We start from the raw sequence: 27,892 nt of genomic DNA on the forward strand, positions 1-27,892 counted from the left end.
TTTTGTTTGGATATCATGGCTCATCACTGATTTTAAAGCTTCAGCAGAAATCACAAAAAACTACCCTGCAATTAAATACCTTGTTTGGCTAATATAGCTTAATTTTTATTATGGAAAATCATCCAGCTGAGCAGTTATAATGTGATTACTATCAATATCCTTTTTTAAGAAAGCAAAGTGAACATGAGAATGTGTTGTTTTTTTTAAACTGGAAACATCTGCCTCTCAAAAGCTAAACTTAAAAACAAACATTCTAATATATTCCCTACAGTAACAGTTTTTCTATTGGGTATTAAATACACATTTTCTGTTGAAATCCAAACAGGTATTTTTTGGCTTTGTGCCATACCCACAAGTTAGTAATTCTATATATTTTCAGATAATTCTCCATGTCCTTAGGATGAGAGACACTCACAATCTACCACAATCTCTATATATTAACAAGACCTGCAAGTATTTTAAAGAGTTAGATGTACTATTATTACTATTATTCAATTCTGTTCACTGGAATAATGAGCAATTTATGAATTAACTCAAAAACTACATACTTCATAGTTACTAGAGGAATGAAGAGAAAAGCTAAAAGTAACTATATCAAACTGTCAGCAGGAATAAGACCCAGATATTAAAATATTAAACAACCTGAAAATCAATTAACTTGATTTTAAACAAAACCTCTTCCATGGAAAACGTAACTTAATGACTTAAACCCCAGTACAATCACACATGGGAACTGCCCTTGCTTAATATATTTATGCAATTTACAAGCAGCAGATGCACCACACAGAGAAATATGTAGATGTGACGTAATCTAAAGAACATTTAAATGTCTTGGGCTATGAAACCTTACCTTCCTTGATGGGTTTTTGGTGGATATTAAAGAATAACTAATAAGTCAAAGAGCTACATTAAAGCAAGGTCTTGAATAAATCTTCATTGTTACATCATTTGTGCAGTTGTGGATAGATAATAATTTAACATACAGCAAATTTAATTTTTAAAAGCACAAGAGATGCTGTTGAATTTAATGTGTCTTCTTTCACAATAACAAATTAGGGAAATTCAGTTATAAGACTGACAAGAGCTACATTATATACATCTGCAGTACAGCTTCTTGGTACAGTACCAACCACAAGTCAAAGAAACAACTGGCTATGCTTCTAATGGACAAATGCTACAGAAAGTGAAGTAGGCTGTGTGTGTGGGAGAAGGGGAGGTAAAACTAGAAAAGATCAAGAAATAATACCAGAGAAATTTTTGCTGCTAAGGACCATTCAAGTGAATATTTTAGATTATATTTAAAAAGGGTAAGGAAGGGAAGAGATTACATACCCTTCTCCACCAATTCTTGTTATCTTTAGACGAAAATCAACAGAATTCAGACTGGGTGGCTTCCATTTCAAAATATCATCACATCGACCAGGCTTGTATTTCTAAAGCAAATTAAAGAGCAGTTTAATTATGCTTTATTAGGTTTTTTTTTTTAAGTTAAAATTCAGCATTTTCTACTTTATCGACTGTTTACTTCTGGGGTAGTTGTAGTTAAGTATATTCTTTTAACTGAAGTATTTGGCAAAATGTATGACAAAATACAATACTTAGATGCAACAAATAGAGTATTCACCATTTCATTTTACATCTGATTTGCTATTCCACTGTATTCAAACAATTGCACAGGACAAAGAACTGAGAAAGAAAATATAAATTAACATACTTGTCAGGTCTTTCTGGCTAATAAAAAGATAACATTCTCCTAGAAAGGTGTTTTCACATGGAAATTTTTAAACTGAGATGAAACAGCATAAGAATAATCTAAAATGTTAGATAGATAGATGGATATATAGATAGAAACATCTTTTTTGCACCCTCAAATTTTTCAGATTATGTTAAGACCAGTGATTCTGTTAGCTGTACTGTTTTTTCTGTTTTGTTATGGGTTGTTTTTTTCTTTAAACACAATGTGAACAAGTCATGATCAGTCACCCCGTTTTTTCCTCAGATAGATCCAATTAGAAACATTTTTCTACCAGTGGAAGACTGTGCTGCGTAAAAATTAAAGAAAACCATGACTGCTACCTTTGTATGCTGCTTTTCTATCCAGGAACAATACGCACAGATGAGTTGCCTAAGAGATAGTGTACCTACTTGACTGAATTGTAAGATGCAACTTACAGGGTATAATGAAAAGTATAGTATGTTAAGTATTCAGGGATATGATAGAATTCACCAGTTCACTGTATTTTAAAATAAAGTCAGGCAGTGGGTTGGGGGTCTGAGTGTGTGGGAAGAACTACCTTGTTACCTACTACTATATGATGCTCTTTGCATTTAAACTAGGACTCATCTATGTGATTTACATGTAAGAGACCCATGGCATTTAGTCAGAAGTTCCTGTCTGTATTTAGCATTTCTATTTCTTTATAATGTAAAAGAAGCAATCTTCTCTTATATCATCAGGGATAAAACTAATAACCATCATCAAGGCTATGTTTTAGTCATGGGTATTTTTAGTAAAAGTCATGGACAGCTCATGGACAGTAAACAAAAATTCACAGCCCGTGACCTGTCCATGACTTTTACTATATACCCCTAACTAAAACTTGAGCTGGGGGTCCGCAGGTGCTCGGGGGAGTGTGTGTGTGTGGGGGGGGGGGGGTGTCCAGGGGCACCGCGGGTGCTGGGGGAGGAGAGGGTGGCCCAGGACCCCCACTGGCACTGGTGGGAGAGGGCAGCAGCGTGCAGTCTGGGACCCTTGCAGGAGGGGGAAGGTTGGGAGGGGCTGGCAGGCTCCCTACCTGGCTCAGACCGACATGTTCCTGCAGCTCCTAGGGGGAGGGGCGGCCAGGAGGGCTCCACGTGCTGCTCCTGTCACAAGTGCTGGCTCCGCAACTCCCACAGGCCGGGAACCACAGTCAATGTGAGCTGTGGGGGGCGGCACCTGCAGCCGCAGGCAGCACACGGAGCCTCCTGGCCCCTTCACCTAGGAGCTGCAGGGACATGCCAATGGGAGCCGGGGAGCCCCCCAGGCAAGCACTGCCCCACACTGCAACCCCCTAACCCACCCTGAGCCCCCTCCTAAACCCCAATTGCTGCTGGCCATGGGGCTGCCCGGCTTGGGCAGCCCCGAGCCAGCTGCACCGGCCGCTGCAGATGTCACGGAAAGTCAGAATCAGTGACTTCCATGACAGACACGCAGCCTTAACCATCATTATGGCTCATTAGTCCTCCCAACCAAATAAACATGCCTCCACTCTCTTCCTCCTAGATCTATCATTTCAGTGGAATTAATAAGACATGACTGCACTGTAACATTTAACTGCTTTTCCTTGCTCTGCTTGATATGTATACTATTGTGAGCTATCCAGGGCAAGTTGACTATCTGCACACCCTTCTGCAAAGGGCCTAGGACACTGCTGGTGATATACAAAAGAAGTCACAAGCCATAAAATATTAATCTCTCCTCCTTCTTAGAGTCCGTTCATTTTAGATCTTCCAGCTGCCATCTCCGATCTCTTTCCATAGCTACCAGTCACTCCCTCTCACTGTCATTTCTCTCCCACACTATCCCTTACAAGAGTAATCTGTGAAAGACTGCAAGTCTGAAGTACCTACTTTCTTTCAAGGGAGGCTACTTGTCTCATTCCTCACTCTAGTAATCTGTATTTTCAAACCATAGTTTTGTCATTATCAGCTACTATGCTAAAGAGAGGTAGATATTAATATCACATAAACTTACTTATCTAACGGAATAGGACAATTATATAAGCATAACATTATTCAGAGTAAGGTCTTTAACCTTTCCAGACTGCATTACTTCACTTCATATTTTAAAAAAAATCCGTTAATCATTTATTAAAAATTATTTTCAGGATAGATTAATTTATCAAAATGTGTTGATAGAAAATTGGAATAACTGAAAGTCCTGCACATCGTCTTACTCAAAATAGAGTTACTCTCCATAGTGATTCTCACAATGTATTGATGATGACAAATCAATTTTTTTTTTTGGCGAGGGAATGCCATTAAATAGGGATAATTTTTTATTACTAAATATATATTCCTGGAAGACATGATTGAGTTTAATACATGCAACTGTATTATTTATTGTTGTGTCTTTGGATTCTAATTTGGCTATGGCCAAATAGTATTTCTAGTTATTCAGTATTTGACCAAATATGAGTTCTTTAATACACACCAATTTGTACCAAACTTCTCCATAGTTTGTTTGTGAAATCATAAGTCTTGGACTGCTGTTATCACAGTTGCTGAGAAACAGCGAACAGAGGAAAGAAGCGAAAGTTGTTGGAGGAGCAGCTGCCTTTCCTTTGCCGAAATGAACAGAAGGTTCTGCCATTCCATCTACTGCTCTGTCCTTCCAACATGACTGAACTCCAACGTTCCCTAACTATCCTACCATACTGTATCATCTGTCAAGACATGTAGAAAGCTGAAATCTTCATGTACAGATCTACTAGTGTAGCAATACTTATAGTATATTGCAAGTGGTAAATCATTTGCAGAGCAAGATCACTGGAATACCCAGAATGATAGATTTATTAAGAACATAAGAATGGCCATACTGGGTCAGACCAAAGGTCCATCTAACCCAGTATCCTGTCTTCCGACAGTGGACAATGCCAGGGGCCCCAGAGAGAATAAACAGAACAGGTAATCATCAAGTGATCCATCCCCTGTCGCTCATTCCCAGATTCTGGCAAACAGAGGCAAGGGATACCATCCCTGGTGATCCTTGCTAATAGCCATTGATGGACCTATCCTCCATGAATTTATCTAGTTCTTTTTTTAACCCTGTTATAGTCTTAGCCTTCACAACATCCTCTGGCAAAGAGTTCCACAGGTTGACTGTGCATTGTGTGAAGAAATACTCCATTTTGCTTGTTTTAAACCTGCTGCCTATTAATTTCATTTGGTAGCCCCTAGTTCTTGTGTTATGAGAAGGAGTAAATAACACTTCCTTATTTACTTTCTCCACACCAGTCATGATTTTATAGACCGCGATCATATCCCCCCTTAGTCATCTCTTTTCCAAGCTAAAAAGTCCCAGTCTTATTAAGCTCTCCTCATCTGGCAGCTGTTCCATGCCCTAATCATTTTTGTTGCCTTTTCTGAACCTTTTCCAATATATCTTTTTTGAGATGGGGCAACCCACATCTGCATGCAGTATTCAAAATGTTGGTGTACTGTCCATTGATTTTTATAGAGACAATATGATATTTTCTATCTTATTACCTATCGTTTTCTTAATGATTGCCAACATTCTATTCACTTTTTTGACTGCCGCTGTCATTGAGTGGATGTTTGCAGAGAACTATCCACAATGACTCCAAGATCTCTTTCTTAAGTGGTAACAGCTAATTTAGACCCCATCATGTTATATGTATAGTTGGGATGATGTTTTCCAGTGTCCATTACTTTGCATTTATCAACACTGAATTTCATCTCCCATTTTGTTGCCCAGTCAGCCAGTTTTGTGAGATCCTTTTGTAGTACTTCGCAGTCTGCTTGGGACTTAACTATCTTGAGTAGTTTTGCATCATCTGCAAATTTTGCCACCTCATTCTTTACCCCTTTTTCCAGATCATTTATGAATATGTTGAATAGGACAGCTCCCAGTACAGACCCCTGGGGGACACCACTATTTATCTTTCTCCATTCTGAAAACTGACTATTTATTTCTATCCTTTCATAGGAATACATGGTAATAAACAATAAATTGTTTCCTATCTTTTAACCAGTTACCAATCCATGAGAGAACCTTCCTTCTTCTCCCATGACTGCTTACTTTGCTTAAGAGCCTTTGGTGAGGAACCTGGTCAAAGGCTTTCTGAAAATCTAAGTACACTATATCCATTGGACCCCCCCCTTGTCCACATTCTTGTTGACCCCCTCAAAGAATTCTAGTAGATTGGTGAGGCATGATTTCCCTTTACAAAAACCATGTTGACTCTTCCCCAACAAATTATGTTCATCTATGTGTCTGACAAGTTTGTTCTTTACTACAGTTTCAACCAGTCTGCCTGGTACTGAAGTCAGGCTTACCGGCCTGTACTTGCTGGGATCACCTCTGGAGGCCTTTTTAAAATTGGCATTACATTAGCTATCTTCCAGCCATTTGGTACAGAAGCTGATTTAAATGATAGATTACAGATTACAGTTAGTAGTTCTGCAATTTCACATTTGAGTTCCTTCAGAACTTTTGGGTGAATACCATCTGGTCCTGGTGACTTATTACTGTTTAGTTTAGCAATTTGTTCCAAAACCTCCTCTAATGACACCTCAAGCTCGGACAGTTCCTCAGATTTGTCACCTAAAAAGAATGGCTCCGGTTTGGAAATCTCCCTCACATCCTCAACCGTGAAGACAGATGCAAATAATTCATTTAGTTTCTCTGCAATGGCCTTATCGTCCTTGTGTGCTCCTTTAGCATCTTGATTGTCCAGTGGCCTCACTGGTTGTTTAGCAGGCTTCTTGCTTCTGATGTAATTTTTTTTGCTATTACTTTTTAAGTCTTTGGCTAGCTGTTTTTCAAATTCTTTTTTGGCCTTCCTAATTATATTTTTATACTTCATTTGCCAGAGTTTACACTCCTTTCTATTTTCCTTACTAGGATTTAACTTTCACTTTTTAAAGGATACCTTTTTGCCCCTCACTGCTTCTTTTATTTTGTTGTTTAGCCACAGTGGTTCTTTTTTGGTTCTCTTACTATGTTTTTTAATTTGGGCTATACATTTAAGTTGAGCTTTATTATGGTGTCTTTAAAAAGTTTCCATGCAGCTTGCAGGGATTTCACTTTTGGTGCTGTACCTTTTAATTCCTGTTTCACTAACTTCCTCATTTTTGTGTACTTCCCCTTTCCGAAATTAAATGCTATAGTACTGGGCCACTGTGATGTTTTCCCCATCACAGGAATGTTAAATTTAATTATATTATGGTCACTGTTACCAAGCGGTTCAGTTATATTGGACCAGATCCTCTTGGACCAGCTCCTGTGCTCCATTTAGGACTAAATCAAGAATTGCCTCTCATCTTGTGGGTTCCAGGACTAGCTGCTCCAAGAAGCAGTCATTTAAGGGGTCAAGAAACTTTATTTCTCTGCATCCCATCCTGAGGTGACATGTACCCAGTCAATATGGGGGCAGTTGAAATCCCCCATTTTTTTTTTTTGAGTTTTTTATTTTAAAAGCCTCTCTAATCTCCCCGAGCATTACACAGTCACTACCACCATCCTGGTCAGGTGGTCGGTAATATATCCCTACTGCTATATTCTTATTATTAGAGCATGGAATTACGATTCATAGAGATTCCATGGTATACTTTGGTTCATTTAAGATTTTCACTTCATTTGATTCTACAGTTTCTTGCACATATAGTGCCACTCCCCCACCAGCATGACCTCTTCTGTCCTTCCGATATATTTTGTACCCTGGTATTACTGTGTCCCATGAATTATCCTCATTCCACCAAGTTTCTGTGATGCCTATTATATCAATATCCTCATTTAATACGAGGAACTCTAGTTCATCCATCTTATTATTTAGACTTCTAGTATTGGTATATAAGCACTTTAAAAACTTGTCACTTTTTAGCTGTCTACCATTACATGCTGTAATTGAATGAGACTTTTTTTTCATTTGACTGTTTCTCATCAGATCCTACCTGTATTTCATCTTCCATACTCTCCTGCTTACTAGGACATAAGAGAATCTCTATTAATAGATCCTCCCCGAAGGGATGTTGTCAAGGTTCCTCCCCCACTCTGAACTCTAGGGTACAGATGTGGGGACCTGCATGAAAAACCTCCTAAGCTTATCTTTACCAGCTTAGGTCAAAACTTCCCCAAGGTACAAAATATTCCACCCTTTGTCCTTGGATTGGCCGCTACCACCACCAAACAAATACTGGTTACTGGGGAAGAGCTGTTTGGAAATGTCTTTCCCCCCAAAATACTTCCCAAAACCTTGCACCCCATTTCCTGGACAAGGTTTGGTACAAAGTCTCACCAATTTACCTAGGTGACTACAGACCCAGATCCTTGGATCTTAAGAACAATGAACAATCCTCCCAACACTTGCAACCCCCTTTCCTGGGAAATGTTGGATAAAAAGCCTCACCAATTTGCATAGGTGACCACAGACCCAAACCCTTGGATCTGAGAACAATGAAAAAGCATTCAGTTTTCTTACAAGAAGACTTTTAATAGAAATAGGAGTAAATAGAAGTAAAGAAATCCCCTCTGTAAAATCAGGATGGTAGATACCTTACAGGGTAATTAGATTCAAAACATAGAGAATCCCTCTAGGCAAAACCTTAAGTTACAAAAAAGATACACAGACAGAAATAGTTATTCTATTCAGCACAATTCTTTTCTCAGCCATTTAAAGAAATCATAATCTAACACATACCTAGCTAGATTACTTACTAAAAGTTCTAAGACTCTATTCCTGGTCTATCCCCGGCAAAAGCAGCATATAGACAGACAGAGACCCTTTGTTTCTCTCCCTCCTCCCAGCTTTTGAAAGTATCTTGTCTCCTCATTGGTCATTTTGGTCAGGTGCCAGCGAGGTTACCTTTAGCTTCTTAACCCTTTACAGGTGAGGAGTTTTCCTCTGGCCAAGAGGGATTTTAAAGGGGTTTACCCTTCCCTTTATATTTATGAGAGATGTGTCTGTCTGAACCACATGCTCCTCCGCACTTGTCAGTTTTCCCTCAGCCCTTAGTTTAAAAGCTGCTCTACAACCTTTTTAATGTTAAATGCCAGCAATCTGGTTCCAATCTGGTTTTGCTTTAAGTGGAGCCCATCCTTCCTGTATAGGCTCCCCCTTTCCCAAAAGTTCCCCCAGTTCCTAATAAATCTAAACCTCTCCTCTCTACACCATTATCTCATCCACGCATTGAGACCCTGCCTGTCTAACTGGCCCCGCGTGTGGAACTGGAAGCATTTCAGAGAATGGTACCATGGAGGTCCTGGACTTCAATCTCTTACCTAGCAGCCTAAATTTGGCCTCCAGGACCTTCCCTATGTCATTGGTACCTACATGTACTACGACCACCGTCTCTTCCCCAGCATTACACATAAGTCTATCTAGATATCTCGAGAGATCTGCAACCTTTGCACCAGGCAGGCAAGTCACCATGCAGTTTTCCTGGTCATCGCAAACCCAACTATCTGTGTTTCTAATGATCGAATCGCCCATTACTAATACCTGTCTCTTCCTAATAACTGGAGTTCCCTGCCCCGGAGAGGTATCCTCAGTGCAAGAGGATACCATGACATCATCTAGAAGGAGGGTCCCAACTAAGTATATTCACATATACATCAGTGATCAACTGTTTTTTGTAAGAAATGTGTCGTGTCATAAGCCTTATGATTATTCAGAGACTTGACTCAGCCATAATTAACTTTGTGAGGCTGACTCAGCACATATTTCTTCTGTTAGTCTCAAATGGGGCTCGGGTAATAAATGTTCTTTCAAATTTCACTGATATAGAGATAGAAAAATTCTTAGAATCTCCAAACTGGTCTGAAAGTCCTCCAGTCAGAGGAATTCTTCCCTTCTACTTCAAAATCTGATTGTCAGCTATCTCAAGGACCAACGCCAATGTGGCTGCTTCAAGGCTTCTAATTAAACATTCCTTCCCTAGAACACATGGAACCTTCTCTCTCGCCATTTCCCCCCTTCAGACAAAGACAGGTAATGGGACTGAGATGTAAAGTAACCTAGAGTCAAGATCCAAAGATCAGGACTTCTATGCCAGATCCTGAACAGAGAAATCCAAAGGCTTCAGAGGGCTCTGAGCAAGTACAAAAGCCTCTTCCAGGTTGAGGACTTTTTAAGCTCATGATCCTATTCACTTCTCACCTATGGTGAAGGCTACACAGGCCAAATTCCCCTTTGGGAAATGACATTTCCCAGCAGTGGAAAGACTACGCCAGCTTGTCCGATGTAGGGCATTGTATTCTTGAAGAAAAGATGCATTTACACGGTGTATGCCACCTCAGATCCATCACATCATGGATGTAAAACAAGCTCTTAATATAAATTAAAATTGCACTAAATTACCAACCCAATGTAAAATCAGCTGTGCCGAAAAAAAGAGAATGAAGAAATATTCCAATGCAATGGATGAAAAGAAAAAGTGGAGAATTTTACACACACACACACACACCTTTGACTTTTGCCTTACTGGAAGCAATGGGCTTTTTCTTGAAGATGGAGTTACTCTTTCTACCTTTGCTACTAGGAACATGAACCAGGAGGAACTTAACTGTCTTGGTCATAAGTTTGTGGCAATGGTAAAAATTTCAAAATTATTGCTGACATGCACCGCACTTGCTGAGGACAACAGTAACTTGCATAAGCAGATCCAAGCGAACATGCCCAAGAAGCAATGGCAGTACAACCACACTAGTACAGGCCCTTATTGAAAAAGAAAATTTGTAACTTCATAACAGTTCTGTTAACACTAAGGAACTGCTAAAAGTTCCAAGTGATCCACTAACATTTCTCTAAACATTTTGAAAGGGGCAGATATCACTCAGACCTTGAAACTTATTGCTCTTGAAAACAAGTTGCACTCTTCTCAATACTGAAAATGTTGATGTGAAGGACTCAAACTGACAGGAATCTAGCTTAAAATGAAATCTCAGCCTGGCAAAAAACTGATTAATAATCCTTGAGAAGGGGTTCATTTTCCTTATTGATCACATACATATCAAACAGTACTGAGCCCGTGTCAATCTGAACATTAAGTACTGAATCAAAATACTGTTTAAATGTTACTTGGAAGTAATCAAGGATTTAGCACGTGAAGCATGTAAAAGACACACATTAGATCAAACATGGCACATTGCACAGCTATTCTGCCTTAAATTATAGATTGTTCTAGGAAATACATTCACAGTTTTAAAGCAAAATTTGAACCAATTTAAGACCAAACTACTCACTGAAATGGTAAGTATACAGTGAATATGACAAATTTACACTGAGCAGAAAACAGTTATAAATGTGTAGCACCACCTTTTTCAAGTATATTAATCTATACACCTTCTGAAAGTGGAGATTAATGGTTCAATATGAAGCTTATTAATTCACTCCAACCACAGAAATCAGAACTGTTGAATTTTGCTCCCAGAAAAGTATATTGGCAATTCGAAAGCCAGTTAAATTGTTAAGTAATTCTCAGGAAATTTTTCTCATCTGTTGATGCTAATGCTAAGTTCCATATCTAGATCATTAGAAAGTAGTCCAGCACATCTGTTCTAGAGGAGCACACCATATCCAAGGTTCATCCACCACCAGGCTTCACAATAGTCCTGGGTTTTGCAGCACTGTCCTGCTTTGGTCTCCAAAACCTCCTGTCCCAGTTAAAAGCAGCTTCTGTCCCGCAGTGCAGGCTAGGGTCAGCTCCCCACTTTGGGTGTTGTGACCTGGCTTCTGCTGCACAGGGTCCTACCGCCATTCTGGTTTGGCCTAACCCCCTGCAGCAGGGAGTTTGGTGGGCAGGTATTTCAGTGAGCAGTCCTGCAACTTGGATCATGGAGTCCCGTGCTACTCACTCTAATTTGGACCAGCTACCCCCACACCAGGGAGACCGAACAAATCTGAGTGGTGTTGTGACCCCATGCACCAAGAGCCAGGTCACAACACCAAGAGTGGGGAGCTGAGCCCAGCAAGCCCTGTAGGTGAGGAGTCACAGCAGAGGCTGCTGCAGGTCGAGGGCAGGGTGGGTTCACTCCGCAACTCCCCTCCTTCCCATAAGCAGCACCCAATCCCACACTCCTGAGGGCCTCTGACCTCGGGGAGGGGGCAGCACTCCCTCTCCCCCAGGAGCAGCACCCATCCTGCTTTAGCCACTCAAAATGTTGGAAGATATGCATCACACCAATGAGAAGTTTCCAGAGACCCTGACATCATGGACAGTAACCACTGGAGCACATCGTGGCTGAGATTATGTCTATCTAAAACCTCTCTTTTGGGAACTTGTGCTTTCAATGGTCATACTGTAAACATGAAATGAATTAGATCTTCATGGAGGGTTGTGGAGAGGTATTGGTGACAGATATTGCAACCGCATGCAGTATCTTTGGGGGGAGCATGTTGTATTAAGATTATACGTGGGAACCTGGGAGGCAGTGACCATGAGATGGTCGAGTTCAGGATCCTGACCTGAACAAGGAAGAAAGGAGAGCAGCAGAATACGGACCCTGGACTTCAGAAGAGCAGACTTTGATTCCCTCAGGGAACTGACGGGCAGGATCCCCTGGGAGAATAACATGATGGGGAAAGGAGTCCAGGAAAGCTGGCTGTATTTTAAATAATCCTTATTGAGGCTGCAGGAACAAACCATCCCGATGTGTAGAAAGAATAGTAAATATGGCAGGTGACCAGCTTGGCTTAACAGTGAAATCCTTGCTGATCTTAAACACAAAAAAGAAGCTTACAAGAAGTGGAAGCTTGGACAAATGACCAGGGAGGAGTATAAAAATATTGCTCAGGCATGCAGGGGTGAAATCAGGAAGGCCAAATCACAACTGGACTCGCAGCTAGCTAGGGATGTTAAGACTAATAAGAAGGGTTTCTACTGTAAGCAACAAGAAGGTGGTCAGGGAAAGCGTAGGCCCCTTACTGAACGGGGAAGGCAACCTAGTGATGGATGATGTGAAAAAAGCTAATGTACTCAATGCTTTTTTTGCCCGTCTTCACAAATAAGGTCAGCTCCCAGACTAGTGCACTGGGCAGCACAGTATGGGGAGGAGGTGACCAGCCCTCTGTTGAGAAAGAAGTGGTTCAGGACTATTTAGAAAAGCTGGACGAGCACAAGTCCATTGGGCCGGATGCACTGCATCTCAGGGTGCTAAAGGAGTTGGCTGATGTGATTGCAGAGCCATTGGCCATTATGTTTGAAAACTCAAGGTGATCGGGGGAGGTCCCGGACGACTGGAAAAAAGCTAATGTAGTGCCCATCTTTAAAAAAGGGAAGGAGGAGGATCCTGGGAACTACAGGCCAGTCAGCATCACCTCAGTCCCTGGAAAAATCATGGAGCAGGTCCTCAAGGAATCCATTTTGAAGCATTTTGAGGAGAGGAAAGTGATCAGAAACAGTCAGCATGGATTCACCAAGGGCAAGTCATGCCTGACAAACCTAATTGCCTTCTATGATGAGATATCTGGCTCTGTGGATAAGAGGAAAGCAGTGGACATGTTATGCTTTGACTTTAGCAAGCTTTTGATATGGTCTCCCACAGTGTTCTTGCCAGCAAGTTTAAAAAAGTATGGATTGGATGAATGGACCATAAGGTGGATGGAAAGCTGGCTAGATCGTCGGGCTCAATGGGTAGTGATCAATAGCTCCATGTCTAGTTGGCAGCCGGTATCAAGCAGAATGCCCCAAGATCAGTCCTGGGGCCGGTTTTGTTCAATATCTTCATTAATGATCTGGAGGATGGTGTGCGCATGACTTATGGGGAGAGGCTGAGGGAACTGGGATTATTTAGTCTGCAGAAGAGAAGAATGAGGGGGGATTTGATAGCTGCTTTCAACTACCTGAAAGGGGGTTCCCAAAGAGGATGGATCTAGACTGTTCTCAGTGGTACCAGATGATAGAACAAGGAGTAATGGTCTCAAGTTGCAGTGGGGGAGGTTTAGGTTGGATATTAGGAAAAACTTTTTCACTGGGAGGGTGGTGAAGCACTGGAATGGGTTACCTAGAGAGGTGGTGGAATCTCCTTCCTGTGAGGTTTTTAAGGCCCGGCTTGACAAAGCCCTGGCTGGGATGCTTTAGTTGGGGATTGGTCCTGCTTTGAGCAGGGGGTTGGACTAGATGACCTTCTGAGGTCCCTTCCAACCCTGATATTCTATGATTCTATGGTTTATGGATCTTTGTGGGCCAGGGGTTGTATGCAACTCCGGGGAGGGAGAGTTGCTTTTAGCTCCTTCAGGAACTAAAAACAGCAGAGGGTGATTAAGCTGAATCATTCAGGTTGTGACCTCATACTCCAGGGGCCAGGTTGCAGAGAGATACCAACCCCTGGGGAGGCTTCAATATACTAGTTCAAACTGGGTTTTCCAGAGACCAACAGACAAAGAAAGGGCTTTTGACATAAAAGACTGCATTTAAACTGATTTGGGGCCTTCTTTCTGATTCAGCAAATGTACAGGACCTTATGTCCACAGAAGGCCCCAGCTCTTGCAGAAGGGTTGGAAAGTCTTTGGCCTATGAAGGTCCCCGTAAGACTGATGGGTGACTTCTGTTAAGCTTTTAGAAGGTGTATAGAAACTTTTACTGTTTTTATATTTTCTTTCTGTAATACTTTTACCTTAAGAATAAAAGTGCTCACCTAGAAATGGCTGTGTGGTAACTTGTAACTGTGGACACTATGTCATTCATAGCCCTTGGAGAGAAATCAAAGCCCAGCTGTTGGCCTTTCGGCAGACTGGCTTGCTGAGTATATCATAGTGTAAGGCAGGGAGCTGTGTCACTTTAAACCCCATCCCTGTGAGAAGATCTGAGACTCATTTGGGCACTCCTGACATGGAGCGAGGTAGTTACCCGGAAATGGTGACAGTGCTTTCTCCCAGTCTTCAGACAGCTGTGTTCAGTGCTGATTTCCTATTAAAATATAGAGCACCTAAAGGGCTAAATTAACTGATGCCAGATGGTAATGGCCACAAGGTTAAAAATAAGAACACAGTCTATGACAGGAGCATACAGACTTTGCTTTAGTCATACCCCCTACACCATCAGTACTGAGGGCAAAATGGCTTAGGAGCCTCTATTTCTGCTGTCATTTGCACCAGAGTGGTTGGCTTGGACTGTGGCCAGAATCCGACAGAGTTGCAGCCCAGAGCAACACCGCCACCATCAGAAGATCTGGACATACATTTAGAAAGGCTCAAAGGTTTGGGAAATGTACATGAAAATGATCGGTAATGAAGATTTATTTAGTTGTTACTCAGATTCATCTAACATACAATATTTAAAAACTTTTAGCTTGAATTGCTTAAATGTTTTTAAATACAATATTCGCCAATAGGTGAAGTAAAGTAGCAAAAGTAAAGTAAAATAAAAATCTTTTTTTATCAGATTAACTAAACTGGTCATTTTAAAATCATTAGCTGATTATGGTGCACCTCCTCTAGAATAGTAAATATAATGTAATATCACAAATGACATAGCTTCTTCCAGAACAAAAAACCAAATGACATCATTTCATAAAACTAAGACTACTATTGTATATACAATAACCTGTAAACAGCTAAAAACATTTCTTTAAGTATCAAATAGTCTGTGGCTGTAATGTTTGAATGATATAGCCCCTGTTTTATTACTTAATACTTTGATATTAAGAATTCACGTTTTATCCTTATGCAAGTCATCATAGGAGTAATACTGACAATCTCAAAAGGGTAATAGTTCTAAAACGTTTCTCAGAAATATCCAGCACCCTTCTTATACTTATCAACAGGCTACAGTTATGTTGTAACATCTACCTACTTGAGCTATCATATTCCTCTGTGTTTTATTTAAAATGCTGACAAGAGGTGTTACATTCAACATGACAAAATAATTAAACCTTTTTCTTCACTGTTCAATATGTGTGTGTGAGTGTGTGAGAGAGAGAGAAAACGAACAAAAGGTAATTTCTATTTTAAATTTCTAACCTATAGCAGTGTCATAATTCTCTTTCAAGGAATGCAAGAAACCTGCTCCTGTTCCCCACCACAAAAAAAAAGTCAGTTAAAAATGTTGCCTTTGAAAGGCTTAATTTTGGTCTTTCAATTCTCAATATCCACACCAGGCAGCTGCCCCAAGTCATCCTTATATTCTATGCCACGAGCATAAACCAGACATTGATAAGCACTGGTTGATAACGTTACTCAATGGTATGTATAAGAATTAAACCATTATCACCTTTTTTGCCATTATTACAATTTTGAGGCTATGTAACAATATAAATATCTTGTTGTCTTCATCCCTTCTACAATGCACCTCAGAAAATCACTCAAATTTTTGCATGGTGAAGGAGCATCATTATGTTTAAAAGTGTTGTTCCACAAAAGAACCGAATTAAGTCCAGGCTCAGTTTATTCAAAAGATGTTTCTCTCCTATAGCAGTTTGCACCATTCACCTGAGTAGACAATAAGATGTAAGGGTTTCCATTAACTGTTCACCCCCTATTTTCTTAGTCTTACATATTAGCTTACATTTAGGATCTTGGATATTATCATTCTTTAAGACCTAAAAAATCAAAATATTCACAGCAATAAAGATACACTGTCTTTAAGATTCAACCTGACAAACATGAGGGCAACTTCTAGTGAACTAAAATGAGAAAGATTGCTAGTAGTATAAGCAGACTTTGTGAAGAAGTGACATCAGTGGTTCAGAACATACAAAAGAACAGGCCATTCTTAACTTAGTCATATATTCATAGATTTTTAAGGCCAAAAGGGACCTTATGTTCATCTAGAGCTCACCTCCTGCCCAGAGGTGCTGGAACTAGGAGTCCGGAGGGTGCTGTATTACCCCGTGGCTTGAAGTGGTTCCACTATATACAGGGTTTACAGTTTGGTTCAATGAGTACTTGTGGCACCTTAGAGACTAACAAATTTATTTGAGCATAAGCTTTCGTGAGCTACAGCTCACTTCATCGGATGCAACTGTAGTGAGCTGTAGCTCATGAAAGCTTATGCTCAAATAAATGTGTTAGTCTCTAAGGTGCCACAAGTACTCCTTTTCTTTTTGTGAATACAGACTAACATGGCTGCTACTCTGAAACCAGTTTGGTTCAATGGCTCTCAGCACCCCCACTGTAAAAACTGTTCCAGAACCCCTGCTCCTACCTGATCTCCTGCTTTACCCAGGCCATAGAATCTCACACAATAATTTCCACATCAAGCCTGTAACTTCTGCTTGAACTACAGTATATCTTTTAGAGAGACATCCATTTTTTGTTCAAAGACTTCAAGTGATGAAGAATCCACCACATCCCTATGTAACTTGTTACAACTGTTAATTACCCTCACTCTCTTAAAAACGAGTATGTTATTTCCAGTCTGAATTTGTCTAGCTTCAGCTTCTAGCCACTGGATCTTGTTTATGCCTTTGTGTGTTAGACTAAAGACACCTCTACAATCCGAAATCTCTCCATCTAGGAACTTATAGACCACAACCAAGTTGCCTGTTAACCTTCCTTTTGGTAAGCAGATTCAGCTTCTTTAGTCTCTCATTGTAAGGCAGATTTTCCAGACCTCAAATCATTCTTGTAGCTCTTTTCTGAGCCCTTTCTTATTTGTCAACATCCTTTTAAAAATGGACCCCCAGAACTAGACAGTATTTCTGTAATGGTCTCATTAATGATGTATACAGAGATAATACCATCTCCCTACTGTTAACTAATATTCCTCTGATTATGCATCCAAGGATCCTGTTCACCCTCTTAGCTAACATTACACTGGAAGCTCAAATGCAGTTGGTCATCTACTACTATTCAAGTCCTTTTCAGAGTCACTGCATTCAAGGACACAGCCCCCACCTGGTAAAGGTGCTCTACATTCTTTGCTCTTATTAAAACTCATGTTGTTCAAATAACCCTATTTTAACAAGCAATCCAGATGGGTCTATATAACTAGACCTTCAAAAACTTAAAGAAAATGGCTGAAAGGGTAAGCTAAGAGTAACCACAATATAATTAAATTCAGCTTCTGTAGGGGAAGCACTTTCTTTTGTGATATTAATTACTACTGTAGAGGAAGTGCATCATAATCAGATAATGATTTTAAAATTACTAGTTAGTTAAGCTGATAAAAACCAAAAGATAAACACTATCTCACACACACGTGCTAATCAAAGACCCTAAAGTCAAAGGTGGGGAAATTAAAATCCTTCGAATTAGTATAGGGGTTTAAGCTTCCCAAAATAAAGTCTCAGAGCATGCACACCAAAACAAAAAAGAAAGAAGGCAAAGGAGAAAAAATAATATAGTATGATAAAATGGATAGGTACTGTATATACTCGTTCATTACCCCGTTTGTTTATAAACTGACCCCCCCCCCAAGATGGATAGGTAAAAATGGCAAAAACTGTATGACCCTTTCATATATTTCAGGGGTTGGCAAACTTTGGCTCCCGGCCCATCAGGGTAAGCCGCTGGTGGGCCGGAAAGTTTTGTTTACCTGGAGCGTCCACAGGCGTGAAGCCCATCAGCTCCCATTGGCTGGGAACAGCAAACCGCAGCCACTGGGAGCTTAGGGGCTCTGTGCCTGCAGAGACTCCAGGTAAACAAAATGTCCCAGCCCGCTAGCAGCTTACCCTGATGGGCCGGAAGCCAAAGTTTGCCAACCCCTGATCTACAATGACAATGTATTAGATATTGAATTCAATAATTCAATAGAGCTTAAAATCATCAACTTTTGGTATAGACCTGTTGAGAAGCCGACCCCCGCTCTTTGATGCATCACTTTTTTTCCCCCCAAAATTGGTTTATGAACGAGTATATACGGTAATCCAAACAAAACAGGTATCCCTTCATAAAATGGAATCCTAAACCAATGAAGCCAATAGAAAGGAGCATAAACTATATGGCAGGTAAAATTTAAACTGGAAATTTGTAAAGAGGGAACAAAGAGTCAAAGACAAAAACAAATGCAAAAAAGACTAAGTATAACAGAACCAAGAAGTCTGCAAGGTAATTTGAGAGTCAGCTAGGCAACCAGGCAGTAAACGGAGCAATTAAGGAGAATAAGGGCATTACAAAGAAGCTAAAATATTCCTTTGCATTAGTCAGCATCACTGTGGATTTTGGGAGGATACATACCTCAGACCTAGTCTTATCAGATAGTAAAGATGAGGCACTGTTAAAGATTGAGCTGTCAGAAGAGATGATCCAGGAACAAAAAGAGCAACAACTCATCAGCATTGGTTATTATGTGTGATATATGATATCCATTATGTATTATATATCTGATATATATTCAAGGGTTTCACAGGAGCTACAGAATGAAGTGGCTGAATTCTGAAGAAAAATGTGTAATCTCATTAAAATCAGATCCTCTATCGAATACTTGCAGAATTGCAAACGTACCAATTTTATAGAAAGTGTTGGGTGGTCTGTGGAATTATAGACCAGTGAATCTTATTTTATCATTTCAACCAGTTTTCTTGATGCTAATTAAAAACAAAACTATATGAAACATAAATGAACATGAAGGCTTCCTAGATAAATCATGTTTCTCCAATCTACCTTTGGCAAAAGCTCCTCACATGAGGCTATTGAGGCCAAAATTTTCAACGTTGTTTTCAGTTAGGCTCCTAAATTCACATTTTTAGTACCTGCACCTGCCACTGATCTCAATAGGATTTGTGGGTGCTGAGGATCAGACCACCTATATTTGGGTGCTTAGTTTGGATTAAGGAGCCTAGTTTTAGGCCCCCAGCTTTGAAAATGTTGGCCTACATAGTCAGAGGATGAGATTTAAATACCTGCATGAATTAGAAGCTAGCAAAAAACAAAAACAAAAAACAAAGAAAAGGAGAAAATTATCGATTTTTCACATGGCAAAAGTTAACAGTGTAGGCAGGACCAATGTTGTTTAATATATTCATTAATAGTCAGGAAAAGGGAAGGACAGTGAGGTGACAAAACTTCTAGATTAAACAAAATTATTAGGTTAATCCACACTGGGAAGACCCTAAGGAACTTCAGAGGCACCGAACAAAGCTAGATGAACCACAATGACATGAAATTCAGCATTGACAAATGCAAGGTAATGAACATTGGAAGGAATATATTTAACTATTAACGCACATTGCTGGGTTGCAAATTAACTGTGACCACTCAGGTTGAAGGCCTGCATGCTCAATTTGCAGATGTGGGCAAAAAAGTGATTGGGATTGATTTATTAATTAGGAAGTCAGGTCATATATATTGTGGATGATTTCCCTTTCATTTACACAGTTTACAGAATTTCTGTACAACCATCTAAGGATTTTATCATATGTGCTTTTTTGTAAGTACAAAGAAAAAGGAAGAATAATGCAGAAAATGAGCCCAAGTTAAGTTTGTTAATGACAAGTGCCATGCTCAAACTGCTACTGTGCCCTATTCCTGTGTAGGTTCCTTACTTCAGTCTCATTTGGTGCAGCTTTTGGAATATATTATATATATTGTCTTATTCAAAAAATGATGACGAGAAGGGGGTATTTACATCCCTATTTTATACCATGCTAACTTTAAAAGTGGGAGCTGTTTCTACAGCAGCTGCTGGGGTTTCCACAATTGCAACGGTCATGGGAAATACCACACACCCTTCAACATCTGATTACAGTACATAGCAGTTTAGACAAAATGACTGGGTTGCCATAGCCCAAAGTATTCTACAGAAGTTAATTTAATTTTTTTTTTTTTTTTTACTTATTATTTCAAGATAAGTGTAGTTCCAAGCCAACTAAGATTCAGCCAAAGCCAATTCCGGGGCCTGTATTTTGAAAGTAAACACACTAAGATAAGTTGATCCTAGAAATCAATTGTCTCTCTTTTTATTTGTATGGAAACTCACTAAGATATGATTTATAAGTGACATTGGCCCTTTAAGAGGGTGCAGGACCAGTGCACCTGTGACTTGGTCAGCTGACCCTAGCTGAGCTTTAAAAGAGGGTACCTGGGCTTAGAGAGAGGGAGACCTGGTGAGAGGGAGCCTGGGTGAGTCAGGCTGACAGCTAGTCAGCAAAGGGGCCAGAGTCCCCTGGGAGAGGAGACAGAAAGAATCTGAGAGCTAAAGTGGGGGGAGGGGAACCTTTGGAACTGTAGCCCAGGGTGGGCTGAGGAACTGTGTTTTTGTTGATTTGACCAAAGTCTGAACAATAGAACTGCACGGAAGAGACTGTGGATGTGGCAGAGAGTCTGTAGCAAGCTGTTGGGAAGCGCTACCTTGTTACAGGAAGAAACTAGGCACTCTGTGGAACATAAACAGAACACAAAGGGTATCTCTACACTGCAATAAAACACTGGTGGCTGGCCTCTCTGGTAAAACACCGGTGTCAGCTGACTTGGGTTCATGGTTTTCAGGCTGCGGGGTTATAAAATTGCTGGGACTGCAGGGTCCCAGAGTCTGGGCTTCAGCCTGAGCCCAAACATCTACACTGCAATTTTATAACCCTACAGTCCGAGCCGTGCGTGCCTAAGACAGCAGACACAGGACAGCTGCCAGTGTTTTACTGCAGCATAAACATACCCATAATGGCTGCCACTTTTGTATACATCTCTAAGGGCTTCATCCAAAGCCAACCGAAGTTAAGTTAAAGACTTAATTGGGCTTTAGATCAGACTGTTAATCACAGGACTACTGGTATCTAGTTTATCACTTTGTAATTAATCTTGAATTGCTGGACTACGAAAGGAACAATTTAAAAACCCACAAAATTCTAATGTTATGTCAAAAATAAGGAAAATAATAAATTTTGCTTTTAATGCTGCAGTATCTAAACTACAGATTCAAACCTCACAAACAAACTAAGAGCTGCAGTCATCACTAGACTCTGGCTTTCTGTCTGGTTCAATAAATCTATAATGAAATTGAGAGACCTGTTAATGTGTTCAGTAAGCATTTGGTCCATCTTTCATACAGTTGTTAATGAAGTCCATGTGTTCTACAATTATCTCATAGGAAACAAGCCTGTAGCTAATAACTTTTGAAGGTTATAAAGATGTAAAAAATTAGTTTTTTGGCAATGCCAAAGTCATTTATATTCACAATTAAGCTAAAATGTACACAACGATAAGATATTGATAAGAATTTTTATAAGAAAGTCTTGATAAGAAAATAAAACTAAAATTCTTGATAATTCTGTTACTTGATAATGAATAGTTGATTTATCTGATAGTAAATTAATTTCCTGTGCCTTTATACAAGTACATTTTGACGTTGCTAAACTTCCAAGGTTTCTATTCTTTTCATCTCCTTGGTGTTTTAGTGGACTTCTTTACAAAGCTTTTATTGACTTGTTTTGAATATTCAGTAATGATGAGAATGTTAAAAATGTGATTCTTAACTGAAGGTACACAACTGCGTCTTACAAAAGGATAAAAAAGTATAATGAAAGTCCGATCGGATGGGCAAGCACAATATTGTCTCAACCTGTAGGTGTATGCTGTCGACCAGCTTTGTGTTGATTATTTCTTTTTAACATTTTAAATACAGACACAGAACCTGTAAGAATTTACCACTTGTGACATACTGACTTTGGTGTGCTAATGCAAATGTAATGGCTTGCTGGCTTTTGTCACTAGAGAGCTAATGCTATATTGAGATGCTATGGGGAAATGACATATTTTGTTAGCAATAACACTTACCTACAAAAACAGATAAAACTAGCAGTATTTTATTGTTAGAGTATTTTATTGTTACAGTATTTTACTGTAAAGCATTTTCTGTCTGATGAAAAAGATGTATTGTTTCAAGACTATCAGAGTTGTGTTTTGAAATACAGCATAGTTCTCTACTAAACAGAAAGGAAAAGATGATTATAGTCAAAAACAGTTTCTGAAATATTAAGGTACACTGTCAGATCTGACTGAGCGACATGCACAAATATGCTGCTAATATTTGCTCATTTAAATAATGTTAGATTATATTTCATACTTGGGATTTTAACATTTGCTTGCAAACTAGGTTTAGAAAGTTAACATGTATGTAGAACTTACTCTATTAATATTTTAAAAGGTAGAGCTCAATTGTCTTTTTCCAATAATTCTACTGTGAATTTGAAGTCAATGCAATATTTATATTGGACTTCATTTCTGTAATTTTGGTCTTAAATGTCTTCTACTTCTGCACCTTAATTTAGCTTTATACCTCAGACCTCATTAAATGTCTCATCTCATAACCATATTATTAGCTTTCCTTAATATTCCACTGAGCAAAGATGAAAATGTGACAAACATTTCTTCAAACTAACTTCATTTAAATATTAATCCCATTAATATTTGATAAATGGTCACTTCACAACTGGAACCCACATTTACAGCATTCAGAACCTAATAGCTACTAACTTATTCACTGTTCATTTTCTTTTGGCATACCACCTTAGTCAGGAGAAACCAGTTTTTGTTCACCTTGGTTTGCATTCTTTCCCTTCATCCTCCCAATTACTGTACAGTCCTAAAAACTGTGGCACTTGATCATAAGCAAAGAGGCTGAAATCAATGGCTCCAAGCTGTTGCCTAAGATGAATGATCCACAATGGACTTTCATGCTCCTGGACCTAGACACTGGATTTTCCAGTTACACTGGTGTAAATCAGGAGTAACTACTAAAGCCAAAATAGTTATAGCAGTGTAAGACTGGCAATATGAAAATGTGTCTTGCCCTGACAGCATGACTAGTCACTTTCAGGCAAAGGAACTGGAGTTCCATGGTTGCTGCTTAACGTAGTTCTATATTGCCATTGATTTTGTAATGTTCTTATTCTTTACCATCTAGAACTCATTACCTCTTTACATCTGTATTATATAAATCTTACAAGAAAAGCTAATGGCATAATTGACCATAAAAATACCTACGTTTCTCTTCTATGGATTTTTTGTTTTATTCTGTTTATTTCATTTTTATCTCTTATTTGAACTGAGATGAACCTCAGTGAAAAACCAGAACAAAATGTAACCCAGCTATCTATGTGAACACAGAATAATGTTTTGTTCATTTCCCTAGATGAAACTTCCTTTAAACTAGATTTTACAATTCCGGAATAGGTTAAAGTTGAAATGGATGAGTTCAAAGAGACTGATCTTCACTCTCCCAAATTTTTGTCTCTCTCTAGGAACATAGACATAAAATTAACAATTGAACACATGGTAATAAAGATAAACAAAACAAAATTTAAATGTTCCAAAAACTAGCCCATTAGACAACAAAATGACTGTGCTGATTGTGCAGCAATTAACCCTCCTTCACATACACCAGTCTCTCACACTTTTTCTTCAAACAATTAGGGCTTGTCTACACTACCACTTAAATTGATGTAAGTCACATTGCTCAGGGTGAGACAGGCCAGTCCTTGCCTACAGACAGCCCCCCAACCTGAAGCAAATACTCACCAGCAACCACACACCACACAACAGAACCACTAACCCAGGAACCTATCCTTGCAACAAAGCCCGTTGCCAACTGTGTCCACATATCTATTCAGGGGACACCATCATAGGGCCTAATCACATCAACCACACTATCAGAGGCTCGTTCACCTGCACATCTACCAATGTGATATATGCCATCATGTGCCAGCAATGCCCCTCTGCCATGTACATTGGTCAAACTGGACAATCGCTACATAAAAGAATAAATGGACACAAATCAGATGTCAAGAATTATAACATTCATAAACCAGTTGGAGAACACTTCAATCTCTCTGGTTCACTCAATCTCAGACCTAAAGGTCGCAATATTAAAACAAAAAGACTTCAAAAACAGACTCCAACGAGAGACTGCTGAATTGGAATTAATTTGCAAACTGGATACAATTAACTTAGGCTTGAATAGAGACTGGGAATGGATGTGTCATAACAAAGTAAAACTACAAAAGGTTTTCTCCCCGCCCAAACTCCCCCGCTCTCCTGCTGGTAATAGCTCATCTTAAGTGATCGCTCTCCTTACAGTCTGTATGATAACACCCATTTTTTCATGTTCTGTGTGTATATAAATCTCCTCACTATATTTTCCACTGAATGCATCCGATGAAGTGAGCTATAGCTCACGAAAGCTTATGCTCAAATAAATTAGTTAGTCTCTAAGGTGCCACTAGTACTCCTTTTCTTTTTGGGTGTGAAAAAGGCACCCCCTGAGCAACGTAATTTACATAAACTTAACGCGGTGTCTACACCGTGCTATGTCAGTGGGAGAGGGTCGCCCACCAACACAACTTCCGCAGCTCATTAAGGTGGAGTAATTACGCTGATGGGAGAGCTCTCTCCCGTCGGCATAGTGCATCTTCACCAGACACACTACAGTGGCAGAGCTGTATCAGTGCAGCTATACGGATGTAGCGCAGCAGTATAGACAAGCCCTTAGATACTTTGCAAATGACAGAATTAACTTTTTAATCCCTGCAGATGTGAGTGTAGCCATTGTTAGCAGTGAAGATAGAAACAGGAATTCCCCATCTCCCAAACTTTGCTCTAAGGGTCCAAATCTGAGAGACACCGAGCACCTAAAATTCCCATTTAAGTAAATGGGAATTGAGGTAACTCAGAACTACTCAGGGTGAGGCCCTAGAGCTCCGCAGTTATGAAGATGATAAACATGCAGCAAAATAAAATGACTATAAATGACAAATGCTAGATGCAATTGTGTGAATACACAAGCATGCACGCACAGAGGGAAGTTACTTTAAGACACTGAAAGGTTCCACTACACTCTGAACTTGTTTACCATCACCTACAGATAGGAAGTCTCCTCAAGAGGCTTATTTTATGGTCAAAACCTATCAAATAAAATTAGCTTTCTTCCTTCAGGAAAAAAATCCCTGTAATTTAAAGGGGCACTGTCTATATAAGTATCCACTGAAAAAAATTGGTGAAATTCTCTAGAACTATGCCAAGATGGCTAGTATGTGCAATGGCTCTGTTTCTGAGCAATCACCATTTCCGTGTGCATACTGGTGATAGAACAAGTGCTTGGAGCCACCATAAGAACAGCCTCCTGCAAGGATCAGTATTATCTCCAATGTTATTCAATGTAGATTTTGAATGACCTACCATATCACGGGTCTCGCAAGTTTGTTTATGCAGACGACACGCTCCTCTGACATACTTGAGACTGTGCTGAATGTAGGTATGGCCGATTACTGTCGTCAGTGGTGCCTGACACCAAGTGGAAGTAAGACTGTGTCGAGTGTCTTCCACTTCACACATAAGCAGGCAGAGAGCTGAACACAGTTCTCAATGATCAGCGAATAAAGCATGATTCACACCCAGTCTGTCTAGGTGTCATGATGGACAAAACTCTCACATATCATGACCATCTTACAAAGACAGCAACTAAGGTCAAAATGTGTAACAATCTGCTCAGAAAACTGGACGGAAAGACATAGGGTGCCAACGCCCAACTGTTATGTACTTCACCATTGGTACTCTGTTATTCAGCGGCAGAGTATTGCACTATAGTATGGTTTCGCTAGTCTCACACAACAATGATTGATGTGCAACTTAATTCCACCAGGTGTATTATTTCAGGCACACTTAAATCTACTCCTCTACCATGGTAACCGGTTCTCTGCAATATTGCTCCGCCCAGTGTTTGCAGAGAGGAAGCACAGCAAAGCTTGTGATAAAATAGTGTGATATGCCACACCTACTGATAATTAAAGACTTGTTTAATCCACCATGTGGTCATCTGCCCACACATTGCCCATTGTGCATAAGTTTACCATTTAAGGGATTTACAGTAGCGGAGGCATGGTGAGCTTCATGGTCCACAGAGAAAGTGACAAGTTCTCTTGTCTCAGACCCCACTCAATGTCAACCCAGGTTTCATTTACGGCGAAGGCAATGGAGCTTTCTGAACTGGTTTTGCACTGGACATGGAATTTGTGTTGCAGTGGAATTTCAGTGGTGTTTTAGAGATAGCCCACTATGCCAGTGTGGGCAGCCACAAACCATGACACAGAATCGTAGGAGATTAGGGCTGAAAGAGACTTCAGGAAGTCATCTAGTCCAATCCCCTGCTCAAAGCAATACTCCAGATGTGGACTCACCAGTGCTGAATAGAGGGGAATAATCACTTGCCTCGATCTGCTGGCAATGTTCCTACTAATGCAGCCCAATATGCCGTTAGTCTTCTTGGCAACAAGGGCACACTGTGGACTCGTATCCAGCTTCTTGTCCAGGTCCTTTTCTGCAGAACTACCACTTAGTCAGTCAGTCCCCAGCCTGTAGCAGTGCATGGGATTCTTCCATCCTAAGTGCAGGACTCTGCACTTGTCCCTGTTGAATCTCATCAGACTTCTTTTGGCCCAACCCTCCAATTTGTCTAGGTCTTTCTGGACCCTATCTCTACTCTCCAGTGTATCTACCTCTCTCCCCATCTTAGTGTCATCCGCAAAGTTGCTGAGGGTGCAATCCATCCCATCATCCAGATCATTAAAGAAGATGTTGAACAAAACCAGCCCCAGGGCCGATCCCTGGGGCACTCCGCTTGATATTGATTGCCAACTAGACATTGAGCCATTGATCACTACCTGTTGAGCCCGATGATCTAGCCAGCTTTCTATCCACCTTATTGTCCATTCATCCAATCCATACTTTTTTAACTTGCTGGCAAGAATACTGTGGGAGACCGTATCAAAAGCTTTGCTAAAGTCAAGGCATAACATGTGCACCTCTTTCCTCATATCCACAGAGCCAACTATCTCATCATACAAGGCAATCAGGTTTGTCAGGCATGACTTGTCCTTAGTTTGTAGTTCCCCGGATTCTTCTTCTTCCCTTTTTTAAAGATGGGCACGTTTGCCTCTTTTCAATTGTCCAGGACCTCCCCCGATCACCAGGAGTTTTCAAGATAATGGCCAATTGCTCTGCAGTTACATCATCCAACTCCCTGAGCACCTTCGGATGCATTAAATCCAGCCCCATGGACATATGCATGTCCAGCTTTTCTAAATAGTCCTTAACTTGCTCTTTTTCCACAGAGGGCTGCTCACCTCCTCCCCATACTGTGCTACCCAGTGCAGCAGTCTGAGAGCTGACCTTGTTCGTGAAGACCGAGGCAAAAAAAGCATTTAGGACTTCAGCTTTTTCCACATCATCCATCACTAGGTTGCCTCCCCCATTCAGTAAGGGTCCCACACTTTCCCTGACCTTCTTCTTGTTGCTAACAT

At 40.1% G+C, this 27,892-nt stretch overlaps 1 protein-coding gene across 2 annotated transcripts in view; it reads right to left on the minus strand.

Moving 5' to 3' along the window:
• The window catches only part of RNGTT (RNA guanylyltransferase and 5'-phosphatase), a 457,144-nt gene that overhangs the window by 139,411 nt on the left and 289,841 nt on the right, over positions 1-27,892 (minus strand). For both annotated transcript variants that reach the window (XM_074948099.1, XM_074948098.1), the window contains one exon: positions 1,333-1,433. In XM_074948099.1, the coding sequence (XP_074804200.1) occupies positions 1,333-1,433 (101 nt within the window). The remainder of the gene's footprint in view (positions 1-1,332; positions 1,434-27,892) is intronic.

Source organism: Natator depressus, chromosome 3 (genome assembly GCF_965152275.1).
Source record: "Natator depressus isolate rNatDep1 chromosome 3, rNatDep2.hap1, whole genome shotgun sequence".
Lineage (NCBI taxonomy): Eukaryota > Metazoa > Chordata > Testudines > Cheloniidae > Natator > Natator depressus.